Below are 13,843 nucleotides of genomic sequence, written 5' to 3'. Positions count from 1 at the left end.
TTTACTGAAAACAAAAAATTAAGTTAATTTCCCCAGAGTCACAATAAGTGGTGGCACCAGAATTCAAACCAGAATGTTGGATCCTCAAGCCCATGTTCTTAACCACTGTATTTGACTATCATAAGATTATCTGTAGCCAGCCAATACTTTTTAAACATGTCCAGTGGAAGTTGTTAATTTGTGAATCCAATACCCAATACCAGGAGTTGTGGTGACTGAAGTCTTCCAGGCTGCGAGGGTCAGAGGCATCACCACACCTCTGTCTGTGCAATACAGGCAGGACAGTACAGATAAAAAACATTGGCTCCAAAAAGATGAATAAAATGATTTATCAGACACTATTTTATGTTGTAAAAACCATAAATTTCTTGGAATAAAGGTTATCACTGAGGATGAATATATCCACTGTTTAGATAGAAAAGGGAGAAAAGTATAATAAGGGCATACAGAAAGGAAAGAAATAAGTGTTTTTTTTCAAAGAGTTGTTGCATCAGATCATCAGTTTCTGAAACAACTTTACAACAAATCATGATAACAAATGATTTTTGCCATACCCTATCAATAGGTCAAAAAAGATTTTCCAATAATTGAAAATTTCACATTTTAACAGTGTTCTGCATGATATCTATCAATTTTAAGAAAAAGAGTATCAATACAAATGGTTTTTGAGTGCAAAACTGGATAAGCAAAATGTGTTTATTTCATTAACTATTTAGTATTGTAAAGTGAATGCTTAATATCCTAGTAAACCCAAAAGTTTTTGATCAATCCAAAATGACAGAATCATAATACATTCTTCAATTGACTGGTAGACTATTTTTATATTAAATAAAAGATTTTCTAAGACTCATATGCTTTTTAAACTCATTTATTTCACACTGTATCTTATGTCATATGCTGTGTGTCTTACTTTCATTGCTGGAACTAATGCAGGTTCCAAATATTCTAACTACATAATTTCCTAGTGTAATTTAGCAAAGGCCACAAATCTACCAGATTTCTTCCAAATCAATCAGCCGGGTGCCAAAGGGGTTTTTTCATGAGAAACAAAATACACAGAGCTTATATAATTGCATATAATGTCCATCTCCTTTCTTTATCCTGCACTCTTATGTAAGCTCCTCTTGAGTAGAGTGATTTGCACAGAGTAGGAGCTTAATAAACATTAGTTGAATTAATTAGGCTTTCCCTTTTGACTCCCAACCCCACGTAACTACTGCTCATGTTTTCACCAGCAAACACCAGACAGCAACTAGCTCTGGGGCCCACACCCATCGCTGTCCCTGGGGAAATAGAGTCAAAGTCTAATCACCTGAGCAGAATCCCTCTTATTGAAAAGAGTAATCACCTGGTTCCCTTCAACACCTAAAACTCAATGAATTTCTTAGGCTTTCCCAGACATCTGTAAAGGTGCATGAGCTGTCATGAACTTCACTGACACAGTGAACTTGTTCTGGTAGCAAAGCTCCTTCTGTAAGAAGCTGGACGTACATAGTCAAGTTCTCTTGCTTTGTTGATTCTCCTCCCTGCTAGCCGCCCACCCCATTAAAGTTGAAGCGCCCTACCATAAAAGGCGGCTGAGACAAGTTCACCTCTTTTTAGTTGCTATTCCCATACCCACTTGTCTTGGAGTTGCTCCCATCTTGCTGCAGAAAGTGGGCCCCAGGGATGAGTTCCCTGACCAGATCATCTGTTGCCTGAAGAAGTGCACTTTCTCAATTCCTAACCCTGTACACTCCCAGGAAAGTAAGAAGCTCAAGGTGTTAGCAGGTGCTTTCAGAAAATCATTTCTTTAGTTTTGTTCAGAGTCCAGTTGGTTGAGTTGGTTGAGTCGCTTTACGATCATGTTATTGATTCTCTTAAGATCATCTATGTCTTTTCCTTCAGCTGTTAGTCTTCTTGACACATCATCCATCTTGTTTCCAGTTTGAACTTCAAAACAGAAAACAGACTGTGTTACATTGGTTTCCACTGTGTTCCACTGAAATTCATCAGATCCCCATGCTGGTGCTCAGCTGATGCTGAAAGACACTCTTGGAAAATCCCGTTCCCATATCCATGCATGCCAGAAGCCCAGGAGAGAAACTGGTGAAGGCTGAAGTTGCCTATCCAGGGAATTGTTTTTACAATCTCTTGGTGCCAACCTAGACTACCTTTGGCAACTTCACACCAATTATGGCTAAAAAAGACCTTGCTGTGAGCAACAAAAGGAAACTGTCAGCATGTTTGATTATCCTCCCAGAAGTGATGCTATGTTGCTTTATTTTGAGACCCATTCTCAGAAAAAGGTTTTTGCTCATTTGAGAAATTACATTCTTTGGGTTCCAGCCTATTTTGACATAAGTCTGCTTGTTCTGAATTACCAGCCCAAAATGAATGTGTAATAACTCCCCCTCAGTCCATGCATTAGAATGGAAGAAGAATATTTTCCAAATACACAGGACCTTTGGCAATAAGATACAGAATGGAACACTTTGAGGTTTGCTTATCAGAGTTAAATTTTCTAAGATGGCTAGAGGAAGGATTTAAGATAATAAACTTAATGTATCTAACACAGAGCAATTATCCAATAAAAAGACACTCTTCTTTATTCACCTGATCTTTCTGTTTCTCATTTAATATGACTTTGTTCTCAATAAAAAACACTCAAGGCAAATATAAAATAAATGCTATTCATAAAAGTGGAACATAGTGATGTTGATAAAGTACATAGTCTTTGATGTCAAGTGGAGTGTCCTTGAGCCCCATTTTGGCACTTATTAGCAACATGACCTTGGGCATATTAACAGATCTCTCTAAATCTCAGTTTCAGCACTGGTAAAACCAAAATAATAATGGATTTGGCTGGGCCCGGTGGCTCATGCCTATAATCCCAGCACTTTGGAAGGCCGAGACGGGAGGATCACCTGAGGTCAGGATTTCGAGACCAGCCTGGCCAACATGGTGAAGCCCCATCTCTACTAAAAATACAAAAAATAGCTGGGCATGGTGGCTCACACCTGTAGTCCCAGCTACTTGGGAGGCTGAGGCAGGAGAATCGCTTGAACCTGGGAGGTGGCATTGCAGTGAGCTGAGATCATGCCACTGCACTCCAGCCTGGGCAACAGTGAGATTTCATCTTAAAAAAATAATAATAATAATAATGGATTCTACGCTACAGAGTTGTTATGAGGTTGTGAGCAAAGAGGTATCAAGGGCTTAGCACAGTGTCTGTAATATTGAGTAATGACTCAATATACAGCATTTGGTATTATTTCCCTCAATCTTGCTACTTATCTCACAGAAAAAAGAATTTGGCAGAGGGTTGTTTACATGTCTGTAGACATACCTAAAATTTCCTAATAGTTTAACTCGGTCATTACCCCCAGGCGGGTGTGGCAGGATGACATGCCCAGTATTAATTGATGTTGGAGTAACGGTTCAGAATACTAGCCCATGTGCTCTTTCTGGCATTGCTGGTTCAGTAGCCAAGCCTCCCCTAATTGATCATCAGATGCAAGTTTGCAACTATTGTAAAAATAGTGCACATGTTAGCTTCTAAATACAAAAGGTCATCAGCCCGGTGCAAGAGAAGCAATTAAACATGACCCCTCCCTCCCAGTCCCAATCCTTTTCTCCAGAGGCTAGATAAAGACCTTCAAGCTGCAAGGAGGGAGGAGTCTTTGGGGGAGGAAATGGGATTGGAAGCGGTGAAAGGGTCATCATGAACTCTGCCCACCTGTCTCCTCTCATCGTCATCATCACCTCTGCCTCCTCTAATCCTGAATGAAATTAAATTAGAGCCCTTCCAAAGGCTACAAAGCACTCAAGGGTGAAAATGACAGTGCAGTGCACCCAGGCAAAAAGTATTAAAGATGACACCTTCCCTTAGGCTCTGTCTGCTCTTAAGTCACCTGGAAGAGAATCAAAATAATTCCAGACGAGAGAGGAAACTGGTGGGCTCTGTGGGAAGAGGAAACGCTCAGAACGGGAGGACAGCACCACAGGTGGACAGCACCCCTCCCACATCCAAGGCAGAGAGGAGGGTGGCGCTGAAGCCTTGAAGGATCTCTTGACTGAGAAGCTGAGGTGGGGAAGCCTGAGTCACTACTCAAGGTCACGACATGCATGGCCCAGGCCAGGAGCAGCAAAGCAGGTTATATTAGGAGCAGGTTGCCTGGACAGGATCAAATTGGAAAGAAGCCACCTTTATACATCTCCAACACTGTTTCTGGGGCCTTGCACAAGCCCTCAAGTGCTTCTCATTGATGTCTAGGATGATATGCAAGTGAGAAAACCTGGGAGCGAGTTCAGTTCGAAACCTCAATGTTTCGATGTTATAGATCTGAATTTAGTGGAGAAATCTAGGCATTGGATAAAGTAAAGCTAGAATCAACCAGAATAAGTTGCCTTCCATTGGGCAGCTAGAGGCTCCAAGTGAGAAATTAAAGTGCTATAGAATTATTTAACATACATATTCATGGACTTCTGGCACTATGGGCTTCTGCAGTGGGTTTGTGCCCAAGGGACCCTGTCCTCAGTCAGTGGGGTTCACTCAAGGCATTCCTTCTTCTTTCAATGTAAGCATTGATGACCAGGAAGCATTGACTGGAGGGTGCAAACTTTGCGGGAGCAAAGTTAACCAGCTATGAATAAATGCACACAAGTAATAAAAAAGAAACCTGTGGTGGTACTTACCTATTAGAAATATCACGAAAAAAACCAGTGCCAGGCTGACAATCAGCACAATTAGCAGCCCCACAAAAAACAGACTCCGGCTTCCATTTCCTGAGTTTGTGCCAAGGACTGGGATTGTGTCCTCTAGAGCTAATATGAAATAAACAAAAAACAAGGACAAAAACTGCTCAGCATACAACTTGTCAGCAGAACTGAACAGTACCCCAGTGTTAGACCATGAGTAATGGATACACCCACTTTCTCTCTGACAAGCCTAGAAAGTGACTTCTGTTTTTTTGAGACAGAGTCTCGCTCTGTCAACCAGGCTGGGGTGCGGTGGCTCGATCTCGGCTCACTGCAACCTCTGCCTCCCGGGTTCACGCCATTCTCCTGCCTCAGCCTCCCGAGTAGCTGGGACTACAGGCCCCCGCCACCACGCCCAGCTAATTTTTTGTATTTTTAGTAGAGACAGAGTTTCACTGTGTTAGCCAGGATGGTCTCAATCTCCTGACTTCATGATCTGCCCTCCTCAGCCTCCCAAAGTGCTGGGATTACAGGAGTGAGCCACCGCGTCCGGCCGTGACTTCTGTTTTAGGAATGTCTTTGGGCACAGAGAAATTTGTGAATTATTTACCTTCTTCTCTATTGGTATTCAAGGAATAAGCAGGGTTAAGCTACCTCCTTAGACCTGTTTGGAAAGTTCTTTGAAGACTGTCTTAACACTGAAATAGCAGAACATGAATTTTTGTGTGTGGGGAGAGGGAATATAGAAGTTAAAGGCTAAAAGTGATAGAAGTTCTATTACCCTTTCCCAAAGTAACCCAGGAGTAAAACAGAGCTGGTTGTGGGACACCTATGCTGGGTGGAAGACTCAATTGAATGCTCTGGGATATCTCCCTGGAAACTTCTTTTATTATAGGAATAATCAGTTAAGCCTACATCCATTTAAACAAAAACGGCCCTGACCTATTTTGATTTTTTAAAGCTGTGTTCTAGATGGATATGCTCTGGAAGCAAGGTTCTTTTAAATGCTTTGCAGTTGAACTGAGAATGCAGCTACATTTTATCAACAGCTTGGTTCACTCAAACCAAGAATAGACTGCATTTAATCACCATTTTGCAAGGTCTAGTTGCCTAATAACACCCAGATTATTAGTTGCAGTGAATAAGCAACGCAGAAACCTGGGGTAGTGGAGATGATTGGATTACTTTTTGCATACTCTCCTACGTTGAATTGGTCCCACTCACTGTGCCACTTGATTATGGACAGATGGGTGGCTTATGTCCCATGCCTTACAAGTACATCCTATGCCATACCCTTCAGCCACTTTTGCTTCCTAATCAAAGCAACAGCATAGGGCTGACACCTAAACTTCTACTTCTATTGAGACTGACTGCGATAAAAACATGAAAATTTGAACTTATTAAAATGAAGAAAAAAGGAGGAACTTAGAAAGGATTTAGACAGGAAATAATAGATATAAAATTGGGACAATAAGTTTAGAGTGCATATGAAACAAATGGCAAGTGAGCAATTAACACTGGTGTTTGAATGTCAGCATTTAAGCTAGAAAAGATGGCACTCAGAGTGATCTGATAAAGCTCATTTATAATATTTAGGAGGCAAGATACACATTTAGTATCTAGCAGATTTTATTTTGCTTCCCCTACCCCCTTTCTCCAACTCTTAATTGCGCAATTGGTAACTTGTAAGTAGAAAATGCTCTGGATTGAGCATTCTCTCAGCAATCTGCTATAAAACAACACTCCTGTGGGAAGTGCTCCCCATCAGTAACCTAGCCATGGTCACTAGGAGAGGGATGAGCCAGCCTCCAGGAGTCCAGCTCTGCAGGCTCCACCCTTTTCCAGGGACAGAAACGCCACAGGATCTCAGAATATTTGAAGTCAAGAGTTCAAATCTTGTGTAGGATCCAAGAAAGCCCACAATCCTGTCAAGTATTCAGAAAACAAAAGCAAAATTGCCCAACAACAAATAACATTTCCAGTGCCAACCTCTTCCTAATGCCCACTCCCCCCCCACCACACCCACACATCCAGTCAGCAGTGGCTATTTTTAGGTAGCCTAGAAGCTAGGAAGGGCTGCTCTGCCTTCCCCAGCACACATACGGAACAGTTGCTGCGATCCGGCTGGACAGAGGTTTAGTTTGTTTAAGTCATTTATGGAATCCACCACATAAAGCTTTCCATCTTCCTGAATGCCACAAGAACCAGTGTCCTGGGAAGAATGAGTCATTGTCCCTGGAAGAAAACACTGATGTTAAAAACAAGAGGTTGGGCTTGTGAACTCAACTTCACAAGAACCACAGCCATCAGGAAGCCAGACAGGCCTATGCAGAACCACCCACAAATAGTATTTTCCACTAAGGCTCTAGAGAACTTGGCTTATCCAGAAAAAAATATTTCCTTCTGTGGACCACTTTGTAATCATTCTTTTCGCTTTGCTTGCCAGGAAGCTCACAGTCAAATGTGTGGCCCAATTTTAAGAATTGTACATCCATGTATACCCTGCTTATCTGCAAACGCTCTTTTCTCCTCCTCAGATGTCTCAGTTCTGCCTATATTTTCCCTGGATCTGTTTTTATTTTGTAACTAATTTTAAAATTTTTCTCTTTTATTACATTGTTCACTTTCTGGTGAGATGCCTCAAATCCTTTGTGCAAGAAGACTAGGTAGACAAAATTAAGTTAGTCAGCAGTGGCCACAAAACATTCTGAAAGAAGAGAATATTACCATGAACAATTCTAATTGCAGGAGGCTTTAATAGAAAATTGCAATTTTTATAGCCTCCCTCCATATGGCATATAAGTCCTTCTCTTCACACTATTCCTTTAGCCATAAGATGCTGACTGTGAGTCCCCAAGACAACAATCTTAGCAAACTTAGCTGCTATAGAGAGGAATCCTGCTAGACTTCAGGACCTCTGAGATCTCTTCCACCTGGGTTTCCCTTAGACTGAGGTCACTTATGTAATAGCTTGAGGTTTATTAAATATTAAAGGTAATATTCTCTAATGACAGCACAACTGCAAGCAACACTGAAAATCCTGAAGAGTTTAAAAGGTTTACATGGAGATGTATCTCTAGCACAACAGAGAACTTGTGGCCATTTAATTATGTGAAAAGAAGGCTCTAGAAATACAAATTTCAATTACTATAAAAGCTTTTCCTTTCATAGTTATCGAGTCTAATCGTGATAGAGGACGTTTGGATCTAGAAAGGGTGTTAGATGTGCTTTAGCTCCCATCCTTTCCGCAAATAAGGAAATGGAAGCTCGGCGAGGTAAATGCCCAGGATCACACATTTGCCTCGTAGCAGAGCTGGAATCGGGCCTTCTATTCAGCGTTCAGTGGGCCTTTTTTTCAGCGTTCAATGAGTCTTGCTTTGTGCTACTTTTCTTTTGTATATCCCTTCCTAATCCTGCCTCAAGACTCAGCTCAAACATCACTTCCCCTAAGAGGAGAGAACCAACCTGTCTTTCCTTTTGCCTTTGCTGGATTCTTTACATTCTTCTATCAGAACATCTACAGTATTTTATTGCATTTATTTGCTTACATCTTTGATTTCCCCCGATAGACTGAAAACTCCTTAGAGTAGGGACCAATCTTATTCTTCAAACGCCCAGTGCCAGGTTTAGAAGTTGGTGACTTATGTTAAGATGGAACATCTGAAATGTTTATTTAGGATTTAAATCTCACCATTTTCAAAAGAATTGGAGGCAGTTAATAATCAGTACATGAACAGAAATAAGATTGAGGATAAAAATCCTCATGTGATGTCTATCTGGACTCTAGTAAAGTCAAGGTGATAAATATAGTGCCTGTGTGTATTGGACAACACACTGTTTACTTCCTGTTATTGCAAAAATTTCCTTTAAAACTCAACTACAGAATGAAGAGCAATAAAGAGCTGGGAGAAACCAAATTCAGAAAAAAAAAAAAAAGTATACACCTAAAGAAGATATGGGGAAAAAAAGTATCAGACATTTACTGAGCAATTTAAACTTAGTCTAAAATATTAAAAAAACAACAATTTCCCAGTAATACCTAAAACTACTGGTACTTGTGAAAAATGTGCTACCAGAAAACCCTAGCTAAGAAAGTGAGCTCAAAAAGTCATGGACTAAAAATTTTTTTTAGAGTTAAAACTAAAAAAGTGTGTTTCACTTATCTTGAAATTTTAATTAACAAGAACAAACAATTCCCTGAGTTTTCAGATAAGATACTACCATAGCACTTTATTGACATTACTGAATTCCAAATATACTTCATAGAGCATTCCTAAGGAAATGACTTGATATGACAATTAAAAAAATTAAAAAGCTGCAGCAAATAGAATAAAAGGGCCTTAGAGGTCAGTCAAATCTTATCCTTTTGCAGTTAAAACCAAGGCCCCAAAATATTCACTCATGCATAGTCACAGATTTTAAAACAATTCTTTTAGACGTGTTTTATATTTTATCATCCGTTTATACTAATATTTGACCAAACAGTAATATTTGACCAGGAAAAAAAGTTTTATGTGTCACATCACAGGACCACTGTTCCGCACAGAGCTTCTATTTTAGGTGTGGTAACTGAAGCACGGTTCATTTTGGATCTCTGACTTAATAGCCTTGAGCCTTAGCTTCCCCTTCAGGAATGTATCTGCTGTTGCTTAAATTTCATACTGAGGCTTAATCGATGTTTACAAAACAGAGACCTAGCTAGAAAATCATGGCCACAAAAACTGACTTTAAGAGTACAGCTAATAAAATCTCCAAATTACTGGCCTTGCTATCTACTCAAAAGGTGACTCCAAAAAAAACTAAGACAACAACCTAGTGAGCCATGATGTGCTCTGAAAGAAAATGTCTTCTTTAGAGCGAAGTCACAATGTAAATATATGCTATTCCAATATTTTTTTTAATGAACTGCAACATGCAAATGGAAAAATAAAGAACTACCAGAGAAAACTGAGTTGGGTGCTGTTCCAGGGCTCCAAGAGCCTGCAAATGACTTGCAAATGACTCATGAGTCTGCTAGTAAATGGATACAAGATCACATGGCCCTAAAACCAGGCCCCACAGCTGTTTGACATCCAGTAGTTGCTATCTTTGGCATCTCCAAACGAGGGCATCTAGGAACAACCAGCAAGGCTGGAGAAGGCAGTGTTACTAGCAATTCTTCGTCACACTAACTCGACCCTCCTTTCAACTCCAGTGTGCAAATTTGCTTATTCACCAAGATTGGCTACAACAGCATCCCTTTAACAGAACCCTTTCTTATACCTTGACTGGAAACATGTAAGTAATTTCATTTTCCTCTGGTTTAGATCACTGCTAACAGTTGATTTTTTGTCATTTAAGAATTCTTTGACTATTTACAAATAAATATTCCGACAAATAAAGATAATTGTCTATGAAAAACTGCCTGGTGCTTTATTTTTTAACCACAGGTGCTTGGTATCAAACCATAGAAATAACTCACACCAGTATTGCTTGCCACAAAATCGGAATTGTTATAATAGGGCATAATTCAAAGCTAATAAGCAGTGTTATTGAATAAGTCATGGTAATTTGTTCTTTAATTTCATTTCCGAGTCAATGCCTCTTCACATTCAGGAAATAATTTTTAAAATCAAGTCTAAATCATTTCTATCAAAAATGAAAAACACAGAGCACATGCAACAAAAACTTCCCAGACTCAAGAATCATAATTCAGTCTCAGTAGAGTAATAGCATGCAAATTACTTACAAAAATGTGAGCTTTGACTGCTAGGTTACCAGAAAAACAAAACAAAACAAACAAACAAAAACTAACTGTTCAGAAGCGACTACAACAAAACTTTTCTATAAATTCTGTAGTTCTCTCTTTGCCTTTCTTCAGCATACGGGTGCTCCTATGAGGCCCATAAGCCCCAGCATGAAACTGTTGGTCTATATTGTGTTAATTTAGCCAAGCAGTGTAAGATTCCAAATCCTGACTTTTTTCATAATGTCTAAGGTTTTTAGTAAATATATTACTAAAACTATGCTTTAAAAAGAAAACAACAAAAAAACACCATGCCCTGATTTAGTTGGTAACTGATGAGGTTTTTATTGGACTGAAGATACCGTCCTTATCTGGCTGAAGCAACTGTTAGCTGACACCACCTTTCCAGCACTCCTGCCATGGTATGCTTCCATATATAAATATCCTGTAGCAGGCGGAAGCTGCCACTATGATGACTGACTTGCAAACACTCCAGACAAACCAGAGAACTGCAATAAACATGGACAGAATATGATTATGACATTATAACAAGGACGACGGCAGGTCAGACGCCTAGTGCTTCCAGTAGCTACAAAAAGCGATTGTGAGTGGGCGATTTCATGGCTACAGACCCACCACAGGTGAAGGAAGCACTCCATCTCATCAGCCACCTTTCCTTTACAAAGGCTTTGTTCTGTGAGTGTCTGCACATCCTGCTTTCTCAGGAATAACAGCCTTCCATTTATGTGGTTCCCTCACATACATGCCAAGGAGCTTCTGCCCTCTGCTGTACATAAAAGATGCTACAGTGATGAGGAGACCAACTATCCCAGCAGGATACTAACAGTGAGGTTGTAAACAGCCGTGCAATCTTTTATCATCCTCACTTCCATTGCCATGGCTTGATGGACATTATTCATCTTTGAAACATTTTTCATGTCAGTGAGAAAATATGTGTTCCACAACATTTTCTTTGAGACAGAGTTTTGCTCTGTCGCCCAGGCTGGAGCACAGTGGCATGATCCCAGCCTACTGAGACCTTCCTGCTTCCAGATTCTCCTGCTTCAGCCTCCCGAGCAGCTGGGATTACAGGCATGTGCCACCATGCCTGGCTAATTTTTTTATTTTTAGTAGAGATGGGGTTTCACCATGTTGGTCAGGCTAGTCTTGAACTCCTGACCTCAAGTGATCCACCCACCTCGGCCTCCCAAAGTGCTGGGATTACAAACATGAGCCACCATGCCCAGCCCAAAATTTTCTTTACACCTATATCCCATACGGACCTCACTCTGCTTTTGGGGAAGAGGAATGTCATTTTTTTTTCCCTTCACACTATCTAGTCTAAGAGGGAATGTCATTTTTTCAAGCCTCATCTGTACCCAAAGACTAATTCTTGGAGGAAGACAATATAATTAGTAACTTTTCTCAGAAACATATTATACGTTAAAAAGCTATGTCAAATTTCTCTGAATAATGAAAATGTTCATGTTAGCTATTATGCTGTTTTTAAGAAATCTCCCAACTACCTGATCTGCCTTGAGCCATGTATCCTTTGAAGATATAATAGAACTGCCTCATTTTGGGGCATTTACTACTTTTCCTCTCTCCTGTAACTTCTAACTTTGTGGAATATTAACCTCCCCTGAAGGAGGAAGGAAATGGAGACTAAGGAATTTAATTGTTGAGGGATACACTGATTATAAGTGGCAGAGATGAGATGTAAACCCACACCTCGCATTCAAGTCTGAATTCAACTATACAACAGTGAGGGGGATAAGACTGCCTTTAGACCAGTTAGACTTCTGGAGAGCCACTTAAGAACAAAGCAAGACAACCTACTTCATTTTAACTATAACGTACCTGCAAGACCACCTTTAAGAAGAGTTTTGGGGCCCAGCGCGGTGGCTCACGCCTGTAATCCCAGCACTTTGGGAGGCCGAGACAGGCAGATTACCTGAGGTCGGGAGTTCGAGACCAGCCTGACCAAGGAGAAGCCCCATCTCTACTAAAAATACAAAATTAGCCGGGTGTGGTGGCACATGCCTGTAATCCCAGCAACTCAGGAGGCTGAAGCAGACTATACCACTGGACTCCAGCCTGGGCAACAAGAATGAAACTTCATCTCAAAAAAAAAAAAAAAGAGTTTCGGGTCACAAAAAGAGATATTCTCACATGAAGTGTCTAATCTAGGGACATTCTCAAGTATTTGCTTTTTCTTTCATATATACATCTCAGGGTATCTAAATTCACTCCCAGGAAATTTAGTACCCATCAAAGAGGAGTCACAGACAATGAATACTTCAAAATGCTTGAGCCTCAAAATAATGAAAGCGGGCAAAATTAATCAAGAATCAAGCAATGAACAACTAGTCTATCACACAGCATTTTTCTACTTTCAAGGAAACACAAGCATTCTTACACATTGAACACCCAGCCACCCTTGTCTAGCAGTTACCACAAGTTTCATGAATAAAGTCACCTGCATATAAATTCAACATGCAGATTAACACTCTATATCTTCTTCCTCCCAAAAGCCCAGTAAAAGAGCAGGAGTACAAATTACAAAACCAGAAAAATTAAAATAGGAAGAAACAATACTGAAGAGCTCAATAAATGTATTGAACATGGTAAGAAGAGTGGTATCTGCCTTAGCAGGGCTATCATGGATGAGTGACAGTAGGACTGACCCTGCAGAATTCAGGCAGGCCTAGGATTTAGAGGCAAGAGTGTGGCGTGGAGCTATACAGAGGCAAGTAATTTAATGCTAGCCAAAAATAAAATGCAATACAAATTGGAAAATTGTCTTAGAGAAATATCCCAGACAGAAAAAAAGATAAGGCCCAAGATTCAATTTGGGAGCTCCACTATGTCATAGAGTTCCAGAACAAAGAAAATGAGGAGGAAGACGAGAGATCAAGAACTTAATATTTTCCAGCTTGCCAATCCCACCAAAGCACAGTATCATGCAATTTTAGAACACTAGAAACAGAGATGCTGAGAAAACAAACAAAAATAAAAACTGCATCAGATATCTCAAGATTTTGCAAATTAGAATAGAGCAATGCCTTCAAAATTCTGAATTTGAATACACTTGTCAAAATTTTCAAAAATTCCAAATTTGATTTTCCACCTAGAATTTCCATGCAAACTATCTTTCAGAAATGTGAAGTCACTAAGTAACTGACTTACCTCTCACGCACTCATTCCCAAGAAACTACTGAAAGAAGTGCTCCATGTTAACAAAGAAGTAAATTGAGACATGGGATCCAGAAAATGAGGGATCCAATTGAAGAGAAAGAAAAACAAATCCTCACGATAGTGCTGTCTCAGGAAAACTGCTGTACAATTGGATGAGAGAAACTAGTCTAGATTGAAACAAGTACAGAATCAAGAAAAGTTGTGACAAATTTATTTGGGACTGTTTGGGAAGAATCAATT

At 40.0% G+C, this 13,843-nt stretch overlaps 1 protein-coding gene across 1 annotated transcript; it reads right to left on the bottom strand.

Annotated features, from left to right (window-relative positions):
* Nucleotides 1-684: 684 nt before the first annotated feature.
* Nucleotides 685-13,804, bottom strand: LSMEM1 (leucine rich single-pass membrane protein 1). The gene is made up of 3 exons (XM_054495098.2): nucleotides 6,784-13,804; nucleotides 4,678-4,806; nucleotides 685-1,932 (listed from the first exon to the last, which is right to left on the bottom strand). Exons 1-3 carry the CDS (start codon nucleotides 6,908-6,910, stop codon nucleotides 1,793-1,795), a joined length of 396 nt encoding a protein of 131 aa, XP_054351073.1. The 5' UTR covers nucleotides 6,911-13,804; the 3' UTR covers nucleotides 685-1,792.
* Between the last annotated feature and the right edge of the window lie 39 nt (nucleotides 13,805-13,843).

This window comes from Pongo pygmaeus, chromosome 6 (genome assembly GCF_028885625.2).
Source record: "Pongo pygmaeus isolate AG05252 chromosome 6, NHGRI_mPonPyg2-v2.0_pri, whole genome shotgun sequence".
Taxonomy (NCBI): Eukaryota; Metazoa; Chordata; class Mammalia; order Primates; family Hominidae; genus Pongo; species Pongo pygmaeus.
The sequence above is the reverse complement of the archived record's forward strand: the minus strand, read 5'-3'. Positions and strand labels throughout refer to the sequence as shown.